Source organism: Oncorhynchus gorbuscha, linkage group LG06 (genome assembly GCF_021184085.1).
Source record: "Oncorhynchus gorbuscha isolate QuinsamMale2020 ecotype Even-year linkage group LG06, OgorEven_v1.0, whole genome shotgun sequence".
NCBI classification, from domain to species: domain Eukaryota; kingdom Metazoa; phylum Chordata; class Actinopteri; order Salmoniformes; family Salmonidae; genus Oncorhynchus; species Oncorhynchus gorbuscha.
Window position 1 is genome coordinate 37,246,673 of NC_060178.1, and position 20,544 is coordinate 37,267,216.

Genomic DNA, 20,544 nt, shown 5'->3' on the forward strand with positions numbered 1-20,544 from the left:
CTGCAGGTGGTAACCACAGACCGCTTCTCAGTTCCTATGCTACCTGGCTGATGTTTTGGTCACTTTTGAATGCTGGCGGTGCTTTCACTCTAGTGGTAGCATGAGACGGGAGTAAGTGGCTCAGGTAGTGCAGCTCATCCAGGATGGTACATCAATGCGAGCTGTGGCAAGAAGGTTTGCTGTGTCTGTCAGCGTAGTGTCCAGAGCATGGAGGCACTACCAGGAGACAGGCCAGTACATCAGGAGATGTGGAGGAGGCCGTAGGAGGGCAACAACCCAGCAGCAGGACCGCTACCTCTGCCTTTGTGCAAGGAGGAGCAGGAGGAGCACTGCCAGAGCCCTACAAAATGACCTCCAGCAGGCCACAAATGTGCATGTGTCTGCTCAAACGGTCAAAAACAGACTCCATGAGGGTGTTATGAGAGCCAGCCTTCCACAGGTGGGGGTTGTGCTTATAGCCCAACACCATGCAGGACGTTTTGCATTTGCCAGAGAACACCAAGATTGGCAAATTCGCCACTGATGAAAGCAGGTTCACACTGAGCACGTGACAGACGTGACAGAGTCTGGAGACGCCGTGGAGAACATTCTGCTGCCTGCAACATCCTCCAGCATGACCAGTTTGGCGGTGGGTCAGTCCCTCAGGAGACCATCCGCTACCTCATCAGGAGCATGCCCAGGCATTGTAGGGAGGTCATACAGGCACGTGGACGCCACACACACTACTGAGCCTCATTTTGACTTGTTTTAAGGACCTTACATCAAAGTTGGATCAGCCTGTAGTGTGGTTCTCCACTTTAATTTTGAGTGTCACTCCAAATCCAGACCTCCATGGGTTGATAAATTTGATTTCCATTGATCATTTTTGTGTGATTTTGTTGTCAGCACATTCAACTATGTAAAGAAAAAAGTATTTAATAAGAATATTTCATTCATTCAGATCTAGGATGTGTTCCCTTTATTTTTTTGAGCAGTGTATATACTGAAAATGGACTTTTCAACTAAGTTATATACTTTCACCTCTTTGCTAGCACATATGAACAGTTTGAAAGGTGTGTCGCATTAACACTAAGTTAAAGATACAAGCAAGTTTCAAAAGTCTACCCCAAATTATTTTTTAGATATGATTGGCTGAGCAATTAATGCATGAAATGCCTGAGAAATTAATCCATGGTGTTGATGTTAAAAGGTCCCTAATAAACGTGTTGCTCCACTCACAGAATTAAACAGTGTTATATTGTGTCCCTGTGGTTTCACTGCTAAAGGGACGTTTGCACTCCTAATCGCTTCCGCTGCCCTGTGGACTCGGGGGTCAGAGGTTCCAGTTAATTAGGCTCCAGATCTCTTCAGCTACAATTGGGGAACACTGACCAACAGAACCATTGAACTACTAAACTGCTCTGTACCGTCCCGGTCCGAACTTCTGACATTACTCTTCTACTTCTACCCTTCAATCTCTTCCACCGTCTCTACAGAAATGTTTTTGTTTTACATTTACATTTTACATTTATTATTGAAGGTGTCTGCCCTGAACACAAAATTAACATGGCAAAGTCAGGTTCAACGTGTTCCCTTTATCAGAGAGCTGGTGAAAGGTTCAACTGTTAACGTTGACTTAAAAAGAAGAGAAAAATCACTTTATCTTGATGTGTAATGTACCGTATGCATCTAGACGACTAGTGCTGGCATTAAATGAAAACGGAGTGTTTGTTATTTTTCCCCTGACTTTGGATTTGACAAGACCTGTTCCGAGCAAAGGGTCAAGATGAAAGCAGCAGTAATAGCATTTACCCCCCTTCCCCTTCCGAACACCCCTCCCGGAACCCTAGCTCCTGTTATTGTGTCGTAATTACAGCATGCTCCAGCCTCTCACCGCAATCATTTGCATTTTGCCATTTAATGCTTTTGTAAGCCTCCGCTTTGATGTTGGATTTAATTAAATAAGATATACAATTGTGAAGTTGATTGATATCACAGTTACTTACGAAAGGCTCTCACAAAGGAGGGTTGGGAGTAGCGTTGCAGTATAAGCACTTTAAGTGCATGCTGCCACAGATTGGATGGATACAACACAGACAGACAATGGCTGTAGACAACAGTTTAATGGGGCTGCTATCACTATTAGACACTAGACCGATAGCAATGCAGAGAGCGAGAGAGGCGCTGGGCCTAACTTTAGAAACGCTATTATAAAACATTGAATTGTGCATATCATACTGCCAATGCTGGCTCGATTTTAATCCAGGAGATTTCAGATGATTTTGTGAATGTATCGCCTGTAAAAAAAAAGGGGGGGATTTGGGGTTTAAGGTCATGATCTGAGGATGCGAAGGATGCTGGGTAGGTTAGGTCATGGGGATCTGCTTCCTCTGGACTAGGTGATTGGTAGGTTCCATTGTATGCGTGCGTGCAATTGCGTGCGATTGACTGTTTGTGTGGTGTATCCCATCCCCGCAACCCTTAATGAACTCTGTAGTGAGGGTCTACATTGTGTCGCCCCCCCCTCTCTCTCACCTCCAGCTCTCAATGCTGTTCACAGAGGAGTGTGATAAGGTGCGTGACCTGATGCACGTGCACTCGTTCAGCTATGACTTCCACCTGCGGGTGGTGCACCAGTACCTGGTGGGCTGTCACATGACCCTGCGGCAGGGATACCAGCTGACCGGCTTCCTGGAGGACTTCATTGCTCATCACCCTGACATCCCCAAATTCGGACGCAATCACGTCTTCCAGGGTGAGTCTGAGCCAGCCCACCTAAACAAGTAGACCCGGATGCTGCTGCGAAGATGAGTCCCAGCAGTAGGAACATGGTTAAGACTGTGCTTTAACATAAACCACCTGTGCTTTGCGATTTCACTTTCACATGTGATCTCTGCTTGAGCCTAAACAGTGAGCATGGTCTCTGTGAACATCTGGGAAATTGCCTTTGAAAGTATGTCGCTGTGCGCAGGTTACTAATCTGTGTTGGGTTGAATCTAGTTCTATGTCCTGTCAGTGAGCTCATGCTCTCTACCTGTCTCTGTCAGGGAGTTTCTCTATCTCTACGGGGATGATCACAGCCCACCAGCTGTATAACTACATCACTGACCACGCTGGCACCTATGGCATGAAGCCCCTTCGCATGTCCAAGGTTGCAATGACCAGCGAAGGCAAGAAGGGAGCGCCACCCAGCTCCGACCTGCATGAGTATGCTCTGGTGGCACTTTGGAACAGGTAGGTTTATGGACACACACACACACACCTCTGCGACTTTAAAAGATACATTATTCATGACCTATTCTTCTCCTCCAGCTCGGGCTCTTACAAGGACCTGGAAGGCCTGCGTCACCATGACGATTTTGACGTGTCCCTGCTGGTGTGTCACAATGCCGCACCATTTGAGGAGCAGTCGGAGGGAGAGAGACATCTGCTGAGGTCCAGTGTAGATCTAGTTTATAAATTGCCTGGCTGAGCTGATGAGACAGTGGATTGCGCAGTCAGATGGAACAGAGTGAGCGGGCATTTTAATGTCGTAGATTTAGCCGGTGCTAACTTGTGGAATAGACACCGGCTGGAATGCGGTTTTAACCAATCAGCATCCGTGATTAGACCCACCCGTTGTATAAATATCACACAATGGATGGGGGAAGTAATTACTCCTTGTCAGATAACCCGACCAGGGTATACATGTGGTGAAAACCATGTTGCTCTCTTTTGTCCTTGAGCAAGGCAGTTAACCCCCAACATGAGAGCCGATGACGTGGTAGTCGATTTAAGGCAGCCACGCGCACCTCTCTGGTTCAGAGGGTATGGGTTAAATGAGGAAGACGTGTTGGTTGAATAACATTCAGTTGCGCAACTGACTAGGTATCCCATTTCCCCTTCTTCAATCCTCTGAAATGCTGTGGGGAAATGGTTTCTTTTGAAAATTGGAGAAAGGCAACAATTTTGTAGGTTACAATTTCGTACAGTAGGTTGCTATTGAAAACAGTAGGTTAGTATTTTGTACAGTAGGTTACACAACATGAAGCAGTGTATTGTACCAATATCTCTGTGTATGTAAGAGGTTTATTGCACTGCATTGAGTGACTTGTCTGTCTTTTCAATCTGTGTCTGTTTAATGGTTCAGGCTGCGTTACTACGTGATCATGACCAGTCAGCGAGAGCTGTTCCCCCGGCTGACTGCTGACATGCGGCGCTTCAAAAAGCTTCCCCAGATACACCGAGAGGCCCGCGACCTGGGAGGAAAGGTTCCCCCTGAGAGAGGGACAGAACTGGGCGGGGCACGGGACCCTGAACCGGACCTCTGGGAAGAGACCCCACCTGCAACCTCAGCCCCAGACACCATCTCTACCCCCAGCGATGGGAACGAGTTTTACCCCCTGACTGGCCGCCGGAGGTCTGGGTCTGGGGCCCAGGGACTCCTCTACCCCTCACCTCTGTTCCCTCTACTCAATCAGGAGGTAGGGTTCTCCAGGACTGCTAGAACTTAATTGTGTTTTTAATCTTGAACTATTTAATATGCGTAACATTGTACTCGCATGGATGAAGAAACTGTAGGTTACTATTTCATACTAGGTTCATTTCAGTTTTTTTTTTTAAAGGAATAGGTTACTATGTTAGTATAACTAAAGAAATCAATGTACTGATATATTTACGTCGTAGTTATTGCCAATGTGACATGTACATGAGATTATAGGCAATGTATTTTAAATGAGTCAAATAAATCCATCCAGGTGGGCTGTGCACGGAGGCAGATCCAGGCGAGCGTGGAGCAGGCCATGGGCCACTGTCGCAGGGATAATCTGTGGAGGAGGCTGTTCCATGGTGAACACCATCACCTGGCCATGGACAAGCTCAAGCTGAGCAAACTGTCCTTCAGCGAATTGGAGGAGCTCCTCAACGCCGTACAGAGTCGATCTGTCGAGGAGATCGACCCACAGCTGGTAAAGAACACACTGTACCTCACTCCACTACAGACCACACCAGCTCACCTCACCCCCATACTTCATATTGATGTCTTTCCTGCCGGGTCGGGGCCCATTCCATTTCTAGTCAGTCAATTTAGGTAAATAAGCTGAAATTCCAATACTCAATTTTCCTCATTTACTTTTCAATGATTGACCCTGACCTTGCTCTCCTGTTTACACACAAACCCTCCTTCCTCACTGACTCACTCAGATGTGCAGTGATGTATGATGAAACGTGTCTTTCTCAGGTCCTGTTTGTATCGCCTCTATTCGCTTATTGCTTTAGCAGTAGCTGCTGTGTTGATTTGACAGCATCTGTTTGCTGCTCTTCCTGTTTCGGAAACATCTCAAACGCCCATCAGCACCCTACTGTACACATACAGCAAGAGGCATAATTATTATAGAGCCATCTACACCCATCATTAAAACTCATCCGGTCACTGATTGGATTGTGCAGCCGTTCAGAACGATTGGATGGTTCCAGTCAGCTGTACATATGTATTGTTTTCAATAGTCTAATTTCCAGTATCACGTCATGTCCATATTAGGATATTGCGTTCCAGTGCTGATTTTGATTTGGCTTATGTACCTCTTGAGTCCGATAAGCATGCATTGTGTCAGTGTTGTAGAGTTTCCTGTTAGCCTCTTGTGTTTGTTAGATGGATACATTTAGTTACTGAGAACAGATTATCTTCTGCAATAACTAAAAAAAAAAACACTTTAACCCAGAAGTTTGTTATTGATGTTAACGATATAGCCATCCTTCACCTGTTGGCTTTGTAAAATAAAGGCCTTTCTTCAGAGCTCCAATAATTAAAAGTGGTCCTTCTGTAGCTCAGTTGGTAGAGCATGGCGCTTGTAACGCCAGGGTAGTGGGTTTGATTCCCGGGACCACCCATACGTAGAATGTATGCACACATGACTGTAAGTCGCTTTGGATAAAAGCGTCCGCTAAATGGCATATATTTATATCATATATATTATATTATATTATTTATATTATTGTTATTATATTATATTATAAAAGTACCCTGCTCCAATTACACAATGGTTGGGGCAATGGTTTTGAGCAACTACAGACACAGGTAGATAGTTAGAAATGTACCTTTCAGCAGGACAATGACCGAAAACACAAAACCAAATACACACTTGAGTTGCTTACCAAGATGACATGAAGTAATGCTGAGTGGCCTAATTACAATTTTAATTTAAATTGGCTTGAAAATCTATGGCAAGTCTTGAGAATGGCTGTCTAGCAATGATCAACCAACTTGACCCAGCTTGAATAAGTTTTTAAAGAATAATGGGCAAATATTGTGCAATCCAGGTGTGCGTCGCTCTTAGGGATTTACCCAGAAAGACTCACAGCTGTAATCACTGCCAAAGGTGATTCTAACATGTATTGACTCGGGATTGAATAGTTATCTAATCAAAATATATTAATGTGATTTAAAAAAATAAAATAAAAATTAAAAATAATTAAATATAATTTTTCTTCCACTGACATTAGAGTATTTTATGTAGATTGTTGACAAAAAAATGACAAATCCATTTTAATCCCACTTTGTAACACAACTAAATGTGGAAAAAGTAAAGGGGTGTGAATTCTTTCTGAAAGCACTGCATGTATTGTGATTAGTGGAATTTTACCATTAAACCCAATGCCATTACAATAGCAAAACACTATAATCTTTTTTTGATCTCCTTCTTATTGTTATTACAATTATCATTATAATAATAAGTAATGTCGATATCATTAGTGCTCTTTGTGTATGACTGGAAAAGTCACGTTTTGTATTTACATCGAGTGTGTCGTCAAATGGAATGAGACGGAATTCACAACACAAGCGGTTCACAAAATGTTTCGTGTTAGGCTATAAAAATGTATTTTATCAAACGATAGTCCATTCATTGTGTAACAATGAGCATTGGGATTGCAAACAGAGGAAGTATGTTGTCACCGTATGTTGTCGAATTTCATCCCGCTACAGGGTTCCGTGCGCAGAGAGGTTAATACCATAACTTACTTAGGCCTATATTTCCATATATAGGCTACTGTATCAATCTATCATTCATTCGTTCATGCCATCACACAGCACACGAGACATTCAGGCTTTGAAATTCAATCAAGCATTTTAGTTTTAAAATGAAATAACAAAGGGAGCTTTGAGTAATTTGCCTAAACAATAAATAAACTGCAATTCACAAATGCATGCAACTGTTTTTAGTCTGCTGTAATAAAGGCTTTACAGCCTCCCTGGTACACTTATTTATTTAGTATTTACACTGTTCCAAAGGGTTTGAAAAATATATATTGTAGTCAACTGTTTGGCACACAATACTCACGCATCGCTTGCTCAAATACCCTCCTTTTTTCTTGATCTCCAGTAGTTTCCACAACTAACTCAATGTCTTCCACAGATCTGACTTCCCCTTTCCCTTCTGAGCAACCAGTAAACATTCACCCGTTTCGAGTTTATTTTTCCACATCCATTGTGCTGTCATGTGGTACTGTGTTTGGAGTTTGTTATAACCCATTTATTGATGTGATTATGATAGGCTATAGGTCAGGCCCTATTGGTTACATGCGTGCCATGCGTCATGTAAAGAGAGCAAGGGTTGAGGGAATAGGGAATGTTTTTTTCCTAAACAAATTTGGGTTTTCGGTAACATAACTTTTCAGTCAGAAACAAGAAACTAAATGGCTGAAATAATGTTGAAGATTCAGCACGGACAGCGCATTAAACACTTTGCTGTGCTGTGGTGCCTTTCCGCTGCTGTAGGGAGGAGAGTGAGACGGCGTGCGCCAGTCACACAGGAACTCGCTGTCATTTCTTTTAACATAACGTGACCATCGGACTCTTTCTTGAGTCATTTTTGTGTCTTAATTATGTAATCAAACAGTATGGTTAAAGCATCAGACAAGCTCACTGCATATGTAGTTTATTTTATTCAAACACATAGGGGTGTGTCTGCCTATATATGGGCCAACCGATTGGTCGAAAGAACAGGATGACTCTCGGTCGACCAAGATTTTTTTTAGTCGGGGACAGCCCTATTTGGTTTTCTACCCAAAGTTGTAAAGGAAATGTTGTCACCTATTTAATAAAGACAAGAGACCAGCACAATGGATGAGTGTGGTGGTATAATAGGAACAGAAGCGTCCTGGTACTTTCGCACTACTTTAAGGTAAATAATGCAAGCGACTTCAATTACTATTTTCTCTGAAAAGAGGAAAAACACATCACCAGATTCACAGGGAATACATTACATAGTATGGAGAAGCAATGCTCCTCGCCACAGCTTCATACTACATTGTTAAACATAAAGAATTTATACTGGTTGTTGGGGTGGGATTGGCACAGGGTGTGGGGGGCTTTTTGACATTTTTGGGGGGGATTCCTCATGTCTTACTCATTGGTAGGAAAAATGTTGGTACAAATTGGATGTTGGGTACTATATTTATTGGATATTATCTGAATCCTAGAAATAAAAGTGGCCAATTTGAGTGCAATCAATTTGTTTAATGTTGCTGAGGTGAAATAAAATGGGGGTTTTTAAATTGCAGAAATGCCAATCTTAGCTGTTTCTAACTACAGAAAGAATTTCAGAACAATCTAAGATGGTGGGTGTCATGGCTTGCTGAAATGACAAGGAACGACTCCACAGCCTCCTTGGATGAATAGTGATAATCACAGAGAGCGAGGTGCGTGTGTGTGTGTGTGTGCGTGTGTGTGTGCGTGTGTGTGTGCGTGTGTGTGTGTGTGTGTGTGTGTACACATGTTTCTTGTGCGTGTCGAAACAGGAGAGAAACACATCCATGGAGAAAGGAATCCTGATAATCACAGGCTCCCTCTAAAAGCCCCCATACTTTTCCTGATCCAGTGGTTGTGGGCTACTGGGCTCCTCACTGTGTGACTGACAGTTCCTTCGAGTCTTAGAGCCTTCCCACAGTGCACCGCAGCAGCTCATCCCATCAGAGCTGAGACAGGGAGGCAGGTGGAGAATGGAGCCAAGACCAGGCCGTATCCTCCATATATTAACCACACAAGCTTTACAGTGACTGCAACATGAGGAGAGTGCTGCCGTCATGGGCAGTTGGAGAATGTGTAAATGCGCTGAATGCAGATATGGGCATTGTGATTACATGTAGCTACTCCACTGTCCCCATGTCATATTTGATCTATTCTGTAGTTACATCCCTATTCCCTATATAGTTACCTACTTTTGACAATGGACTGTGGGCTCTGGTCAACAGTAGTGCACCGTTCTAGGGAATAGGGTACCATTTGGGATGCAACCTGTGAGTTTGTTTTATACCCCTGACCCCTCTGGGCATTTCAGAAGTCTACATGCTGCTCACAACTAGGGGATAGCACTCAGCTACCAGAGGTCTACTCTGGCTACATGTGATCCCCAGGTTCAAAATAGATTTTAAACCAAATTGAACTACACATAGAATGTGTCTGATACTCTTTTCTAGTAACAAATGTAATTTATTTTAAATTGATGTCTCGTTAAAGATGAACTAAAACTATTATCAAATCCATCATGAGGTTGAAGCTTCTCGATGCTCAGAAGCCCAACGTGCAGAAGGTATTCATTCTGACTAGGATGTTAGCATGGGATTCTTCCCAAACCCTATTTCCTAGTATATAGGCAATGGGTGCCATTTGGGACAGTGGAGAGCAGCCTTTAAATAAATAAAAAACATTATTATATCATTATGTAGTAAAAGATCTACACTTCAATTTAGTGTGGAGGTATAGCTACAGTAAAGAGCTGCCCTCTTCCAAGATAATACCGCTCTGTCTTTCCCACGGGGATCTCAGCAATTATCAACAGGAAAGTCCTCATTTAAAAACCCAAATGTACTATTTATATGGCCGTGTGATAAAGAAAAAAGAAGTGGAATGGAAACTTCACTGCCAGCGAGCTGAGAGAACAGATTAAGAGTGTGTAGTAAAGTATGCACGTTGAGAACTGAGTAGGCTCTACAGCATCGCAGGGGTCGCCGTTGAAAAGCTGCCTACAGCTCACCCCCCCCCCGCTTCGCCTTCCCTCCCGATCCTCTTCTCTGCCTGCATCAATTGCTGCTATTCATAATGTATGCCAGGGAATCACAGATTCTCAGCCAAGAAATGTTTTATACATTTTAGATTCAAAGCCAGCTTAGTAATTGGATGTGTACTATTTCTGCATTTTTAATTTGGAAGGTAATATCTAGAAGACTTTGAAAGATCTTTACTTTTTATCTTAATTCCTAATGCATCTTTTGTCAGTGTGTGTGTGTAGGCTATTTGTTCCTCCAGTTTTAGCAATAGTTCTTATGTTGCTGAAGCGGTTTTGTGTGTGGGTGGTAACATGTAGGGTCAAGCCATTTCTTTGTCTGTAGTTCAGAAGCCTGATGAATACTTTCGGGTTGAAATGTTGAACAATAACACTTTTTTTTAAGCTTTGTGTCCTCTCTCTTGGTTCCAGGACTGTTTCCTAACCATGAGTCCCAGCTGGTACCAGAGTCTGATCAAAGTGCTTCTGACTCGATTCCCTCAGAGCTGCCGACACTTTGATGACAGTGGCATTCAGTATCTGGTAAGAACAGAACAACTAATATAATGTATAAAATATAAACACTACAAGAACATGTCAAAACTGCCACTCCACAATCACAGTAGAATTCAAATGGTTTGTCAAAATAGTTTCCAGAGTGCGGCCTTCAGAGCTCAACCCCCACTAAATCAGGGTCATGTTCAGTAGGGCACACGTAGCAAAATCTGCAATGGAAAAAGTATCAACACTTCTCCCCACTGAACACATCCCATTCCGGTATATTAAGAGCTGCCACCCCCCCCCCCCTATTTCTGACAATATATAAATAGCTCTCTTAAGTTCTACAATCACTGACATGACAAGAGGAAACCTACTGATGCACTACCCAATTTCAAAATTGCACCTTGTGCATTCAACTATTACAACTTTCAAGAGTAAGTTGAAAGCCTGACTTTCAAAAAGAACAAAAGCAATTGCATTTGTTCATCTCCCCCTACCTCTCCGCACCCAAAAGTTTGGGAACCACTGGACTACAGCACCACCAGCTACTGCACCTCCAGCTGATTCAATGTGATCCAGAATATAATGCAGATTAACAGGGGAAAGCACCCCACTAAGCAAATGAATCATCCCCTGTTCTCTACTCCACATTCGAATGATTCCATCCGCCTCAAGCCAAACTGTATCGTGACATTGCATGCAACAACATCAAAACCACCGGGTGCCTCTATCAAAGTTCCCATAGCTCAGTCATTGGACTCCACTGTTTATTAAATGCATTCAAGGCAAATACTATATCAATCTATATGTGTAATATTCAATCATTAATTCCCTCCCTCTGTCCCCTATTTGATTTCAATGGATTTGAAGGTCAACTTTTTAAACAGAACAAAAATATAATCACAGCATGTAAAGTGTTGGTCCCATGTTTCATAAGATGAAATAAAAGATCTCAGAAATGTTCCATACGCACAAAAAGCTTACTTCTCTTAAAATGTGTGGGCACATTTTCTGACATCCCTGTTAGTGAACATTTCTCCTTTGCCAAGATAATCCATCCACCTGACAGGTGTGGCATATCAAAAAGCTGATTAAACAGCATGATCATTACACAGGTGCAACTTGTGCTGGGGACAATAAAATGCCACTCTAAAATGGGCAGTTTTGTCACACAACACAATGCCACAGATGTCTCAAGTTTTAAAGGGAGAGTGCATTTGGCATGCTGACTGCAGGAATGTCCACCAGAGCTGTTCCCAGATACTGTAATGTTAATTTCTCTACCATAAGCTGCCTCCAATGTCGTTTTATAGAATTTGGCAGTACGTCCAACGGCAGACCACGTGTAACCACGCCAGCCCACATTCGGATTCTTCACCTGCGGTATCGTCTGAGACCAGCCACCCGGACAGCTGATGAAGAATTTCTGCACAGCCTGCCAGAACCCGTCTCAGGGAAGCTCATCTGCGTGCTTGTCATCCTCACTGGGGTCTTGACCCTGACTGCAGTTCGGCATTGTAACCGACTTCAGTGGGCAAATTCTTACCTTCGATGGCCACTGTCATGCTGGAGAAGTGTGCTCTTCACTGATGAATCCCGGTTTCAACTGTACCGATGGCAGACAGCATGTATGGCGTCGTATGGGCGAGTGGTTTGCTGATGTCAATGTTGTGAACAGAATGCCTCATGATGGGGTTATGTTATGGGCAGGCATAAGCTACGGACAACCAACTCAATTGCATTTTATTGATGGCAAGATCCTGAGGCCCATGGCTGTGCCTTTCATCTGCTTCCATCACCTCATGTTTCAGCATGATACTGCACGGCTCCATGTCGCAAGGAACTGTACACAATCTGAAAATGTCCTAGGTCTTCCATGGCCTGCACACTCACCGGACATTGAGCATGTTTGTGATGCTCTGGATTGAGGTGTACAACAGCGTGTTCCAGTTCCCGCAAATTTCCAGCAACTTCGCACATCCATCGAAGAGGAATGGGACATCATTCCACAGGCCAAAATCAACAGCCTGATCAACTCTATGTGAAGGAGATGTGTCGCGCTACTTGAGGGAAATGGTGGTCACACCAGAAACTGACCGGTTTTCTGATCCATGCCCCTACCTTCTGTATTCACAGTCATGTGAAATCCAAAGATTAGGGCCTAATGAATTTATTTCAATGGACTGATATCCTTATATGAACTGTAACCCAGTAAAATTGTTGAAATTTTTGCGTTTTATATTTTTGTTCAGTTCTACTGGACTAATCCGTTATAAGGAACTGCCTCAAGTCACCTTGAACTTTTCTAAATTAAACTCAGCTGTTTCTCTCAGGCTTCTAACTTTCATAGGTAACAGGGGAGAAAAATAACTATTGAGTGTGAAGAAGGAAGAAAGAAAAAAAATGGTCTGTTCAAACATGTAAAATTGTGAGACCTCTGCAGTTTGGAAGAAGGGTTTTGACATTGTGTAAAAATGTGAAGCGTGGCTATCAAGGGGGATTATGGGAGTCTTGTGGGGAAATTTCATCTCCTCTTCTGTGTCAAGAGGTTACTCTCTACTTAATATGGTAATTGAGAGAGTTGAGATCAAAAGAACATCCCCCTGACTTTTTTTTCTTCTGGAGATGTTCTGCTCTAGTACTGTAGTTGGTGACATAAACTCCACCTCTCCCTCCCTCCCTAGCAAACGACACACACAATAACTTTTTTGTTCCGGAGGGAAAAAGACTTAAACAGCGCAAACACAAGATCCCATCCATCTATTAACTGTAGGCAGTCACCTATTTTTGTTCCAAGTTATATTGTGTGGAATAGGGGGGTTAAGTAAGTCATTATAGCTTGAAATAAACAGTTGCCCTGCAATTCTCTTATTTTCTCTTTCAGGCTGTCCTAAACCAGAAATTCACTGACTGCTTTGTTCTGGTTTTCCTTGACACTAAGGCAGGAAAAACGGTGAGTAATTGGGATGCCTGCCCCTTGATATGCTCTCACTCTTAAAATCCCATTTATATTATTATATAGCTTATCCAATACTGTGTATGAATTCCTTATAAGCTATAACATGAGATGACATTTTCAAATTATCTTTGTTGCCTCCCACCAGAGCCTCAAGGTTGTGTTTAGGGAGCCGTTGCCATCCCAACCGCAGCCTAGCAGCAGCCCCCCACCTCAGCTGGTGTCCATGTACCATCATCTGGAGTCTGTGATCAACACAGCCTGCTACAACCTTTGGACCGGTTTGCTCTAGGGCTGGAGGGCCAATCAGGACCAGGCGTGCCTCAGAGAAACTGAGCTGCTGGGAGGTGTAGTTCCAGACAGGCGGCTTCCTTTATAGGCCACCTTGGCTTGTGGGACACCAATAAAGGATGTTATCATTGAAAACTACTGAACCAGCGAATCAGAGAGATAGTTTGCAGGTCAAAGCTTCCTGTACAATTAATCAGTCGTTTACTAATTCTACCACTGGGGGAAAATATATTCGGAGGAACTATACACACTATTGCACACAAAGGTTCTTCTTTATCAGACAGTGTATGTGCCCTATAGTGACTGAAAATACATTTTTACTTTCCTCTCAACACAAAATGTAAGTTGAACCAGAGACCGGCTTTGGCTGAACTCTTTTCTGCCAGTTGTGGGTGTTGACATGCCCTCTGCAGTGGACATTGGGCCTCACAGACAGAGGTAATTTTATAAACGCTTTGCTTTGAGGCTCAGGTGAACACTACCTCACAATGACAGAATCCGATTGAAGAAGGTTTAGCTTTTTGCCCTGAACAGTGCACCAGATCAAAGCAGGGAAGTTATGCAATTTGCCCCCATTTCAATGCCAACTTTCTGGGCCCATTCCTCATTGACTTGGAGGTCAGTGGTGGTAGGGTAGAATGAAAGGGGGGTGAGACTTTCAGTCTAGTTTGATCTAAAGCCGAACTTCTGTATGTAATCTCAGTCATGTTCCCATTCAGCTTCTACTTCTAATGAGAGATCATCTACAATACATGTGCAGTTAACCTGAAGTGGATCTCACTCCCCAACCAACTGAATTGGACTGTAAACAAGTCACTATTGTGCAACCAAGTGTTGGGAAATTAGATTCTATTCTCCAACTCGTAACCCATTTATCATTGTAGGTGTTCAAATCCTATGAACACGAATATATGAAGTTATTTCTCTCGGATACTGTGCCTTGCGAAGGTACAGGACGAGATGCTCAAGATCGCCACTGCACACAATCCAGTGAATGCACAGTCTTGAGTCTTCTACGGAGGTGAAAGATTGCTGCCATTTCAGTCTGAAATATTGGGTAATAGATTTTTTTTCCCTCTTCCCATTGTATCCTACCTGTCAAACCTGATACCCAATTTGCCCTACTGCCATATTTTCATCCTAGAAGTGCCTTAGTTTTTGTTTATTTCTTAACAATGCTAGCAGAGCAGTTTTATTGTTATTGCATCAATCGTGCAAGTGGAATTTCTGGGAAATGCAATTGGACTGCTAACTAGCTACATTCGGACAGGCTTGAGGGTATAGCTGGTCTCTGTTTACAAAGATATGGAGTGTTGGGTGGACATACTGTAGGAGCCAACTTGTGTACAACATTGTAATATCACACACACCCACACATCAGTTCAGAGATGTCATTGCAATACCATATGACTTCAAGATGGCCTTAATGTTTGTACACGTTTCAATGGAAGGAAACCAAATGTTTCAAGATTGTTTAAAGTTCCTTATTAAAAAGGAATGAATGAAATTGGAATGTTATTAATAATAATAATAATAATAATGGATTTCCCAGTAAGGTGAATTGTGTCTTTAGAGATGTTGCGAAGGTAAGAACACTGGATTTTGAATAATTCAAGATGATGTTAACAGTGAGGCCGGCTATAGCAACAGTATATGCATTCTGAAACTGTACTATAATCTGAACCTTGTATATGTACATTATGTATATACAGATGGATTTGTATGATATGCTACAATAAATCTTATGGTATATTCAAGTGTGTTTTAACAGTAACTTGACAATGTAAGTATGGTCCTACTGTATACATGTGTGCACTGTTAGGGACTGAGTGGAGTGAAGAGCGAGTGTGGTACAAACAGGACTTTATTGTACAAAAGTCAATCAAAAAGACAATGAAAAAAATACATATGGGCTTACAAAGGATCTGATCATACTGCTGCTCAGCACACATTCAAAACATCAATAAGAGGACCTCCCGAGTGGCACAGTGGTCTAAGGCACTGCATTGTAGTGCTAGCTGTGCCACTAGAGATTCTGGGTTCGAGTCCAGGCTCTGTCACAGCCAGCCGCGACCGGAGACCCAATGGGGCGGCGCACAATTGGCCCAGCATCGTTCGGGTTAGGGGAGAGTTTGGCCGTCAGGGATGTCCTTGGCCCATCGCGCTACAGCGAGTCCTGTGGCAGCCCGTCGCATGCACGCTGACATGGTTGCCAGGTGTACAGTGTTTCCTTCGACACATTGGTGTGGCTGGCTTCCGGGTTGAGCGGGCATTGTGGCAAGAAGCAGTGCGGCTTGGCCGGGTCGTGTTTCAGGGGACGCACGGCTCTAGACCTTCGCCTCTCCCGAGTCCGTACGGGAGTTGCAGCGATGGGACAAGACTGTAACTACCAATTGGATACCACAAAATTGGGGAGAAAAAGGGGTAAAAATTAAATAAATAATAATAAACTAAGAAAAAAAATGATCCATAAGAGGGGACAAGACTGTAACTACCAATTGGGGAGAAAAAGGGGTAAAAATGAAATAAATAATAATGAACTAAGAAAAGGATCAATAAGAGCCACTAAATGTCCAAAAATATGTGGACACCTGCTCATCAAACATTTAATTCCAAGATCATGGGCATTAATATGCTATAACAACTTTCACTCTTCTGTGAAGGCTTTCCACTAGATGTTGGAATATTGAGAGCGTTAGTGAGGTTGGGCACTGATGTTGGACAATTAGGCCTGGCTAGTCTGCGTTCCAATTCATCCCAAAGGTGTTTGATTGGGTTGAAGTCAGGACTCTGTGCAGGCTAGTCAAGTTCTTCCACGCCGATCTTGACAAACCATTTGTCTATGGATCTCGCTTTGTGCACGGGGACATTGTCATGCTGAAACAAGAAAGGGCCTTTCCCAAACTGTTGCCACAAAGTTGGAAGCATAGAATCATCTAGAATGTCATTGTTAAGATTTCAGTTTTCAGTTCATAAGATTTCAGTTCATAAGTGAGTTGAACTGTAGTCCAGTGCAATTAAAGGTACTTTAGTTAAGACATCTATTAGTTCACCATTAAATGTGAGGCCTCTGGCTAAAAGTAATGCACTATATGAGGAATAGTTTGTCATTTGGAATGCAGCTCAGTTCTCACCTAGTAGTTTGTATTCATAGACAATTTATCCCTGGTAACCCAGCTACTCCAGTAGACTGAAGAGGTACATGTATGGGAATTTCAGCTCTTCTGCACTGTCTGGGGCCACATCTACACTTGACACTTACATGCGACTTCTGCTATCTGAATACAAATATCACATTGAAAAGACTGGTCCACAGGTGGTCAGGGACACAATGTTTACAGATGTTTCCTCAGTCTGGACGCAATCAGGCTACCGAAAGAGCATACAGTGGGCGACGTCATCAGCACTCCGCCCACAAGTCTCCAAAGCAAAAGAATATATAAGAATAGTGAAACATTAAAGTTACCCTTTTTAGATAAAACTATACTAAATATATTCACGCCACCAAATAACTGATTAAAACGCACTGTTTAGCAATGCTCTACAGTACCCTCTACAGTAGCACCATGGTGTAGCCGGAGGACAGTGAAAAAGAGAGCTAGCGATTTTGTTGTATTTTTTTTTTAATTTTCACGTACTTTGCAACAATGTGACTCAAACCGAGAGGAATTATATTCATGTTTGCGAACTGGCTAAAGGCATCCGAAAACATGGGTTCGGTTTGCTCCTAGCAGAACACGGCTAGGGGAAATTAATATTTGTGTTTGCATACTCCCTTAAAATACCTTCCCTTAAAAAAGGCAAGGCAGGGTGGGAGGCATGGTTTCCGGTTTGGGAGAAAGATGATGGATGGGGACAAAGAAGCCCTTAATAACATTCAAATAATGTTTTATGTTCTCAGCCTCCACAAAACTCTATCCTCTATCCTGTTAAGTGTGTTCAGGTGTGTTGGCCGCTCCTACTAATTGGCCACACCTGATGTTGAGTGCTTGTTTCCTTTGAAATGGCGTATGTTTGAATAGACTAAAATGAACAGCTTTGTATGTTAAAAAAACATGGCATGCTAGCTCCATCCTGCTGGTGGACTAATTCCATGGATAACAAACAGAACATCATAGGCTCGACTCTAACTGATCACCTTTTGCAGGATTAATGCATCAGCAAATGCATTTCAATGTGTCCTATCTGTGCTTGGAGATCAAAACAGTTAACTCAAACTAAGGTAGCGGTATTATAAAAAAATGTTCAGGGAACCACAGTAAAACCTTCTCAGAATCTCCCTGCAACCTAAACATTTACTTTACAAGAACCGGCGAAACTTCACTTCCGTTCTCAGAATGTAAATAAAAAATATATATATATGTTTTACAGATCAGGAAATGTATGGCTTCTTTCCCAGAACCAATGGAAAACCAACATTTTACGTTCATACGACTTCTAAGGAACCAAATGTGCTGACTAGGCATGCTCTATAGTTTTTTTCCTCCCTAATCTTGAACGGGCCAGGCCGCCACTCAGAGCCAGCAGCAGAACAAATCAGTTGGATGGGCAATTGATTTCTACAGGCAGGCCAGTTTTTTTCATGGGAACACCTGTGTGTATGTGCTTGCGTGTGCAGAAATTTTGGTAATGCGTGTTATAATAAAGACCATAGGCAGCTCTTTGGGTTGAAGCTTACAATTTATATTACCACATATGATTATTTTATATGCACATTTCCATGGAACAGTTTATTTTCAATAATAATGTTTTCATTTCTCAAAATTATTGTCACAAGGTTAATCCTAAAAATCTCAATTAAAATGACATACTTAGCAACAATGTGACTCAAACCGAGAGGAATTATAGGGTTAGGGTCACGGCCGGTTGTGACACAGCCTGGGATCGAACCCGGGTCTGTAGGGATGCCTCAAGCACTGCGATGCAGTAGCTTAGACCGCTACGCCACTCGGGAGGCCCTTATGCCTCACTTTCTATCTCTCTTGGCTTGAGCTATTGCTAGTGAAGTGCAACATTGTATTCAACTGAGCAGGTTGGCGTGCTCAGGTGAGCACGCTCCCTCAACATGATCAGGACAGAGAAATGAAAGTTATTCGCATAACCACGGTTCTATGAGCTAGCGACTATGCTAGTCACTCAATGTGGTATCTTTCTGCCTGGCGGCAGGATGAGTCGAGGTATTAATATCAGAGTAATTCCGTGCCAGAGGTGTGATGCACGTGCACCCACCCCCAATAAATACATGGGCGCGTAGCTTCACTTCCCCAATACTCTTGCTACAAGGGATCCAACATCTGGAATAGCATAGTCCCTAGCTCATAGAACCGTGTTTACGTGAGTAACCTTCATTCTATTTTGCTTGAGGGACTATGCTAGTCACTCAGTGGGATGACAATACCAGAATAAGTCAAGTTTCCATAGACCGCAGCCTAGAGCAACACATCACCATTGGCGTTCGAGGCAGTACTAGTCCCAACCACAGGTTACTGTTGGGAGTCGAGGGTAGTACCAAGCACAGCTGAGCTCACACCGTGAGGGTCTGCCACATTCACCGGGTAAAACCTTGCAAATGTACTGTGGGATGCCCAGCTGGCAGCCACGCATGTCAGAGAGGGGGACTCCCTTAAGCAGTGCCCAGGAGGTGGCAACTCCCCTGGTGGAGTGCGCTACCACAGAGGATGGCACTGGGTGGCCAGGTAGGCTATACGCTTGCATAGTGTCTACAATCCAATGTGACAACTTATTTTTAGAGGGACTTACCCTGTCGTCTTCAAAGGACACAAACTGCTGATCAAAGCAACAGATCGCCCGAGTCTGCTCCAAGTATGCGTTTAGGGATCTCACAGGACACAGAACGCGTACATCAACATAATTTCCCTGTTCAATGGACCTAGTTTCCATGCTGTCCCCGCTAGAAGTGACAGTATTGTGCTGAACCAGTGGCATCTCGGCCATCTTGGGGCAATCCGAAGGACCTGCTGGCCCGCTTCCCTGATTCTGTCCAGAGTCGCTGGAATCAGCGGATCGGAGGGAATTCCCTGGACAGCTTGTCCACTGCAATGTTCAGGATCCCTGGGAGGTGTACAGATCTTAGTGAGGCCAGATTATTCTGTGAGGTGAGCCCTCATTATATACGAGTTGATCCTCATGCCGACAAATATCACGGTTTGTGTGGAGACCAGGGCGATTTTTTTGCATGTTCAACCTGAGGCATAGCTCCTGACTGAGCACAGATTAGCCAATTGTCTAGGTAATTTAGTACTATTATCCCTTGTGATGTTAGTGGTGCTAGAGCGGCTCCAATTCATCTTATGAATGCGCTTGGTTCCAGCAAGAGGTTGAAAGGTAACACTTGGTACTAGTATGCTATGCCGTTGAATGCAAAGTGTGGGAACTTCCTGTGATCCAGGTGGATCGGTAAATGGAAGTAGAATAATTTAGATCGACAGTGGTTAATCACTGGCTTGGGCTGAGAGCCTATAGGATGCTTGACTGAGAACATCTTGAAGGGGAGGGCTTTCAAGAACCAGCTGAGAGGCCTCAAGTGCAGGATGGGGCAGAAGCTACCATCTCTCTTGGGGACTAATAAATATACTGCATAGAACCCACTGTTCTGATCTGATGGTTTGAGTTGTCTGATTGCATTCTCCAACAGAGAGGCAATCTCCAGTTGGAGAGCTTCTCATTTCAGGGGGTCGGCTGTTGTAGTTGACCAAACCCTCCTGAAAGGTGGTGGCCGGCGTCGGAACTGGTTTGTACCCCTGTAGTATTGTATCCAGCGGGACTCCACAAGCACCT

The 20,544-nt window shown here is 43.3% G+C and overlaps 1 protein-coding gene across 1 annotated transcript in view; it reads left to right on the forward strand.

Moving 5' to 3' along the window:
• The window catches only part of szt2 (SZT2 subunit of KICSTOR complex), a 114,813-nt gene extending 99,315 nt beyond the window's left edge, over positions 1-15,498 (forward strand). Inside the window, 8 exon segments of the mRNA XM_046353138.1 lie at positions 2,521-2,734; positions 3,027-3,213; positions 3,292-3,414; positions 4,109-4,442; positions 4,716-4,925; positions 10,431-10,541; positions 13,384-13,452; positions 13,604-15,498. Coding sequence (XP_046209094.1) covers positions 2,521-2,734; positions 3,027-3,213; positions 3,292-3,414; positions 4,109-4,442; positions 4,716-4,925; positions 10,431-10,541; positions 13,384-13,452; positions 13,604-13,747 — 1,392 coding nt within the window. The 3' untranslated portion in view covers positions 13,748-15,498.
• The last annotated feature ends 5,046 nt before the right edge of the window (positions 15,499-20,544 follow it).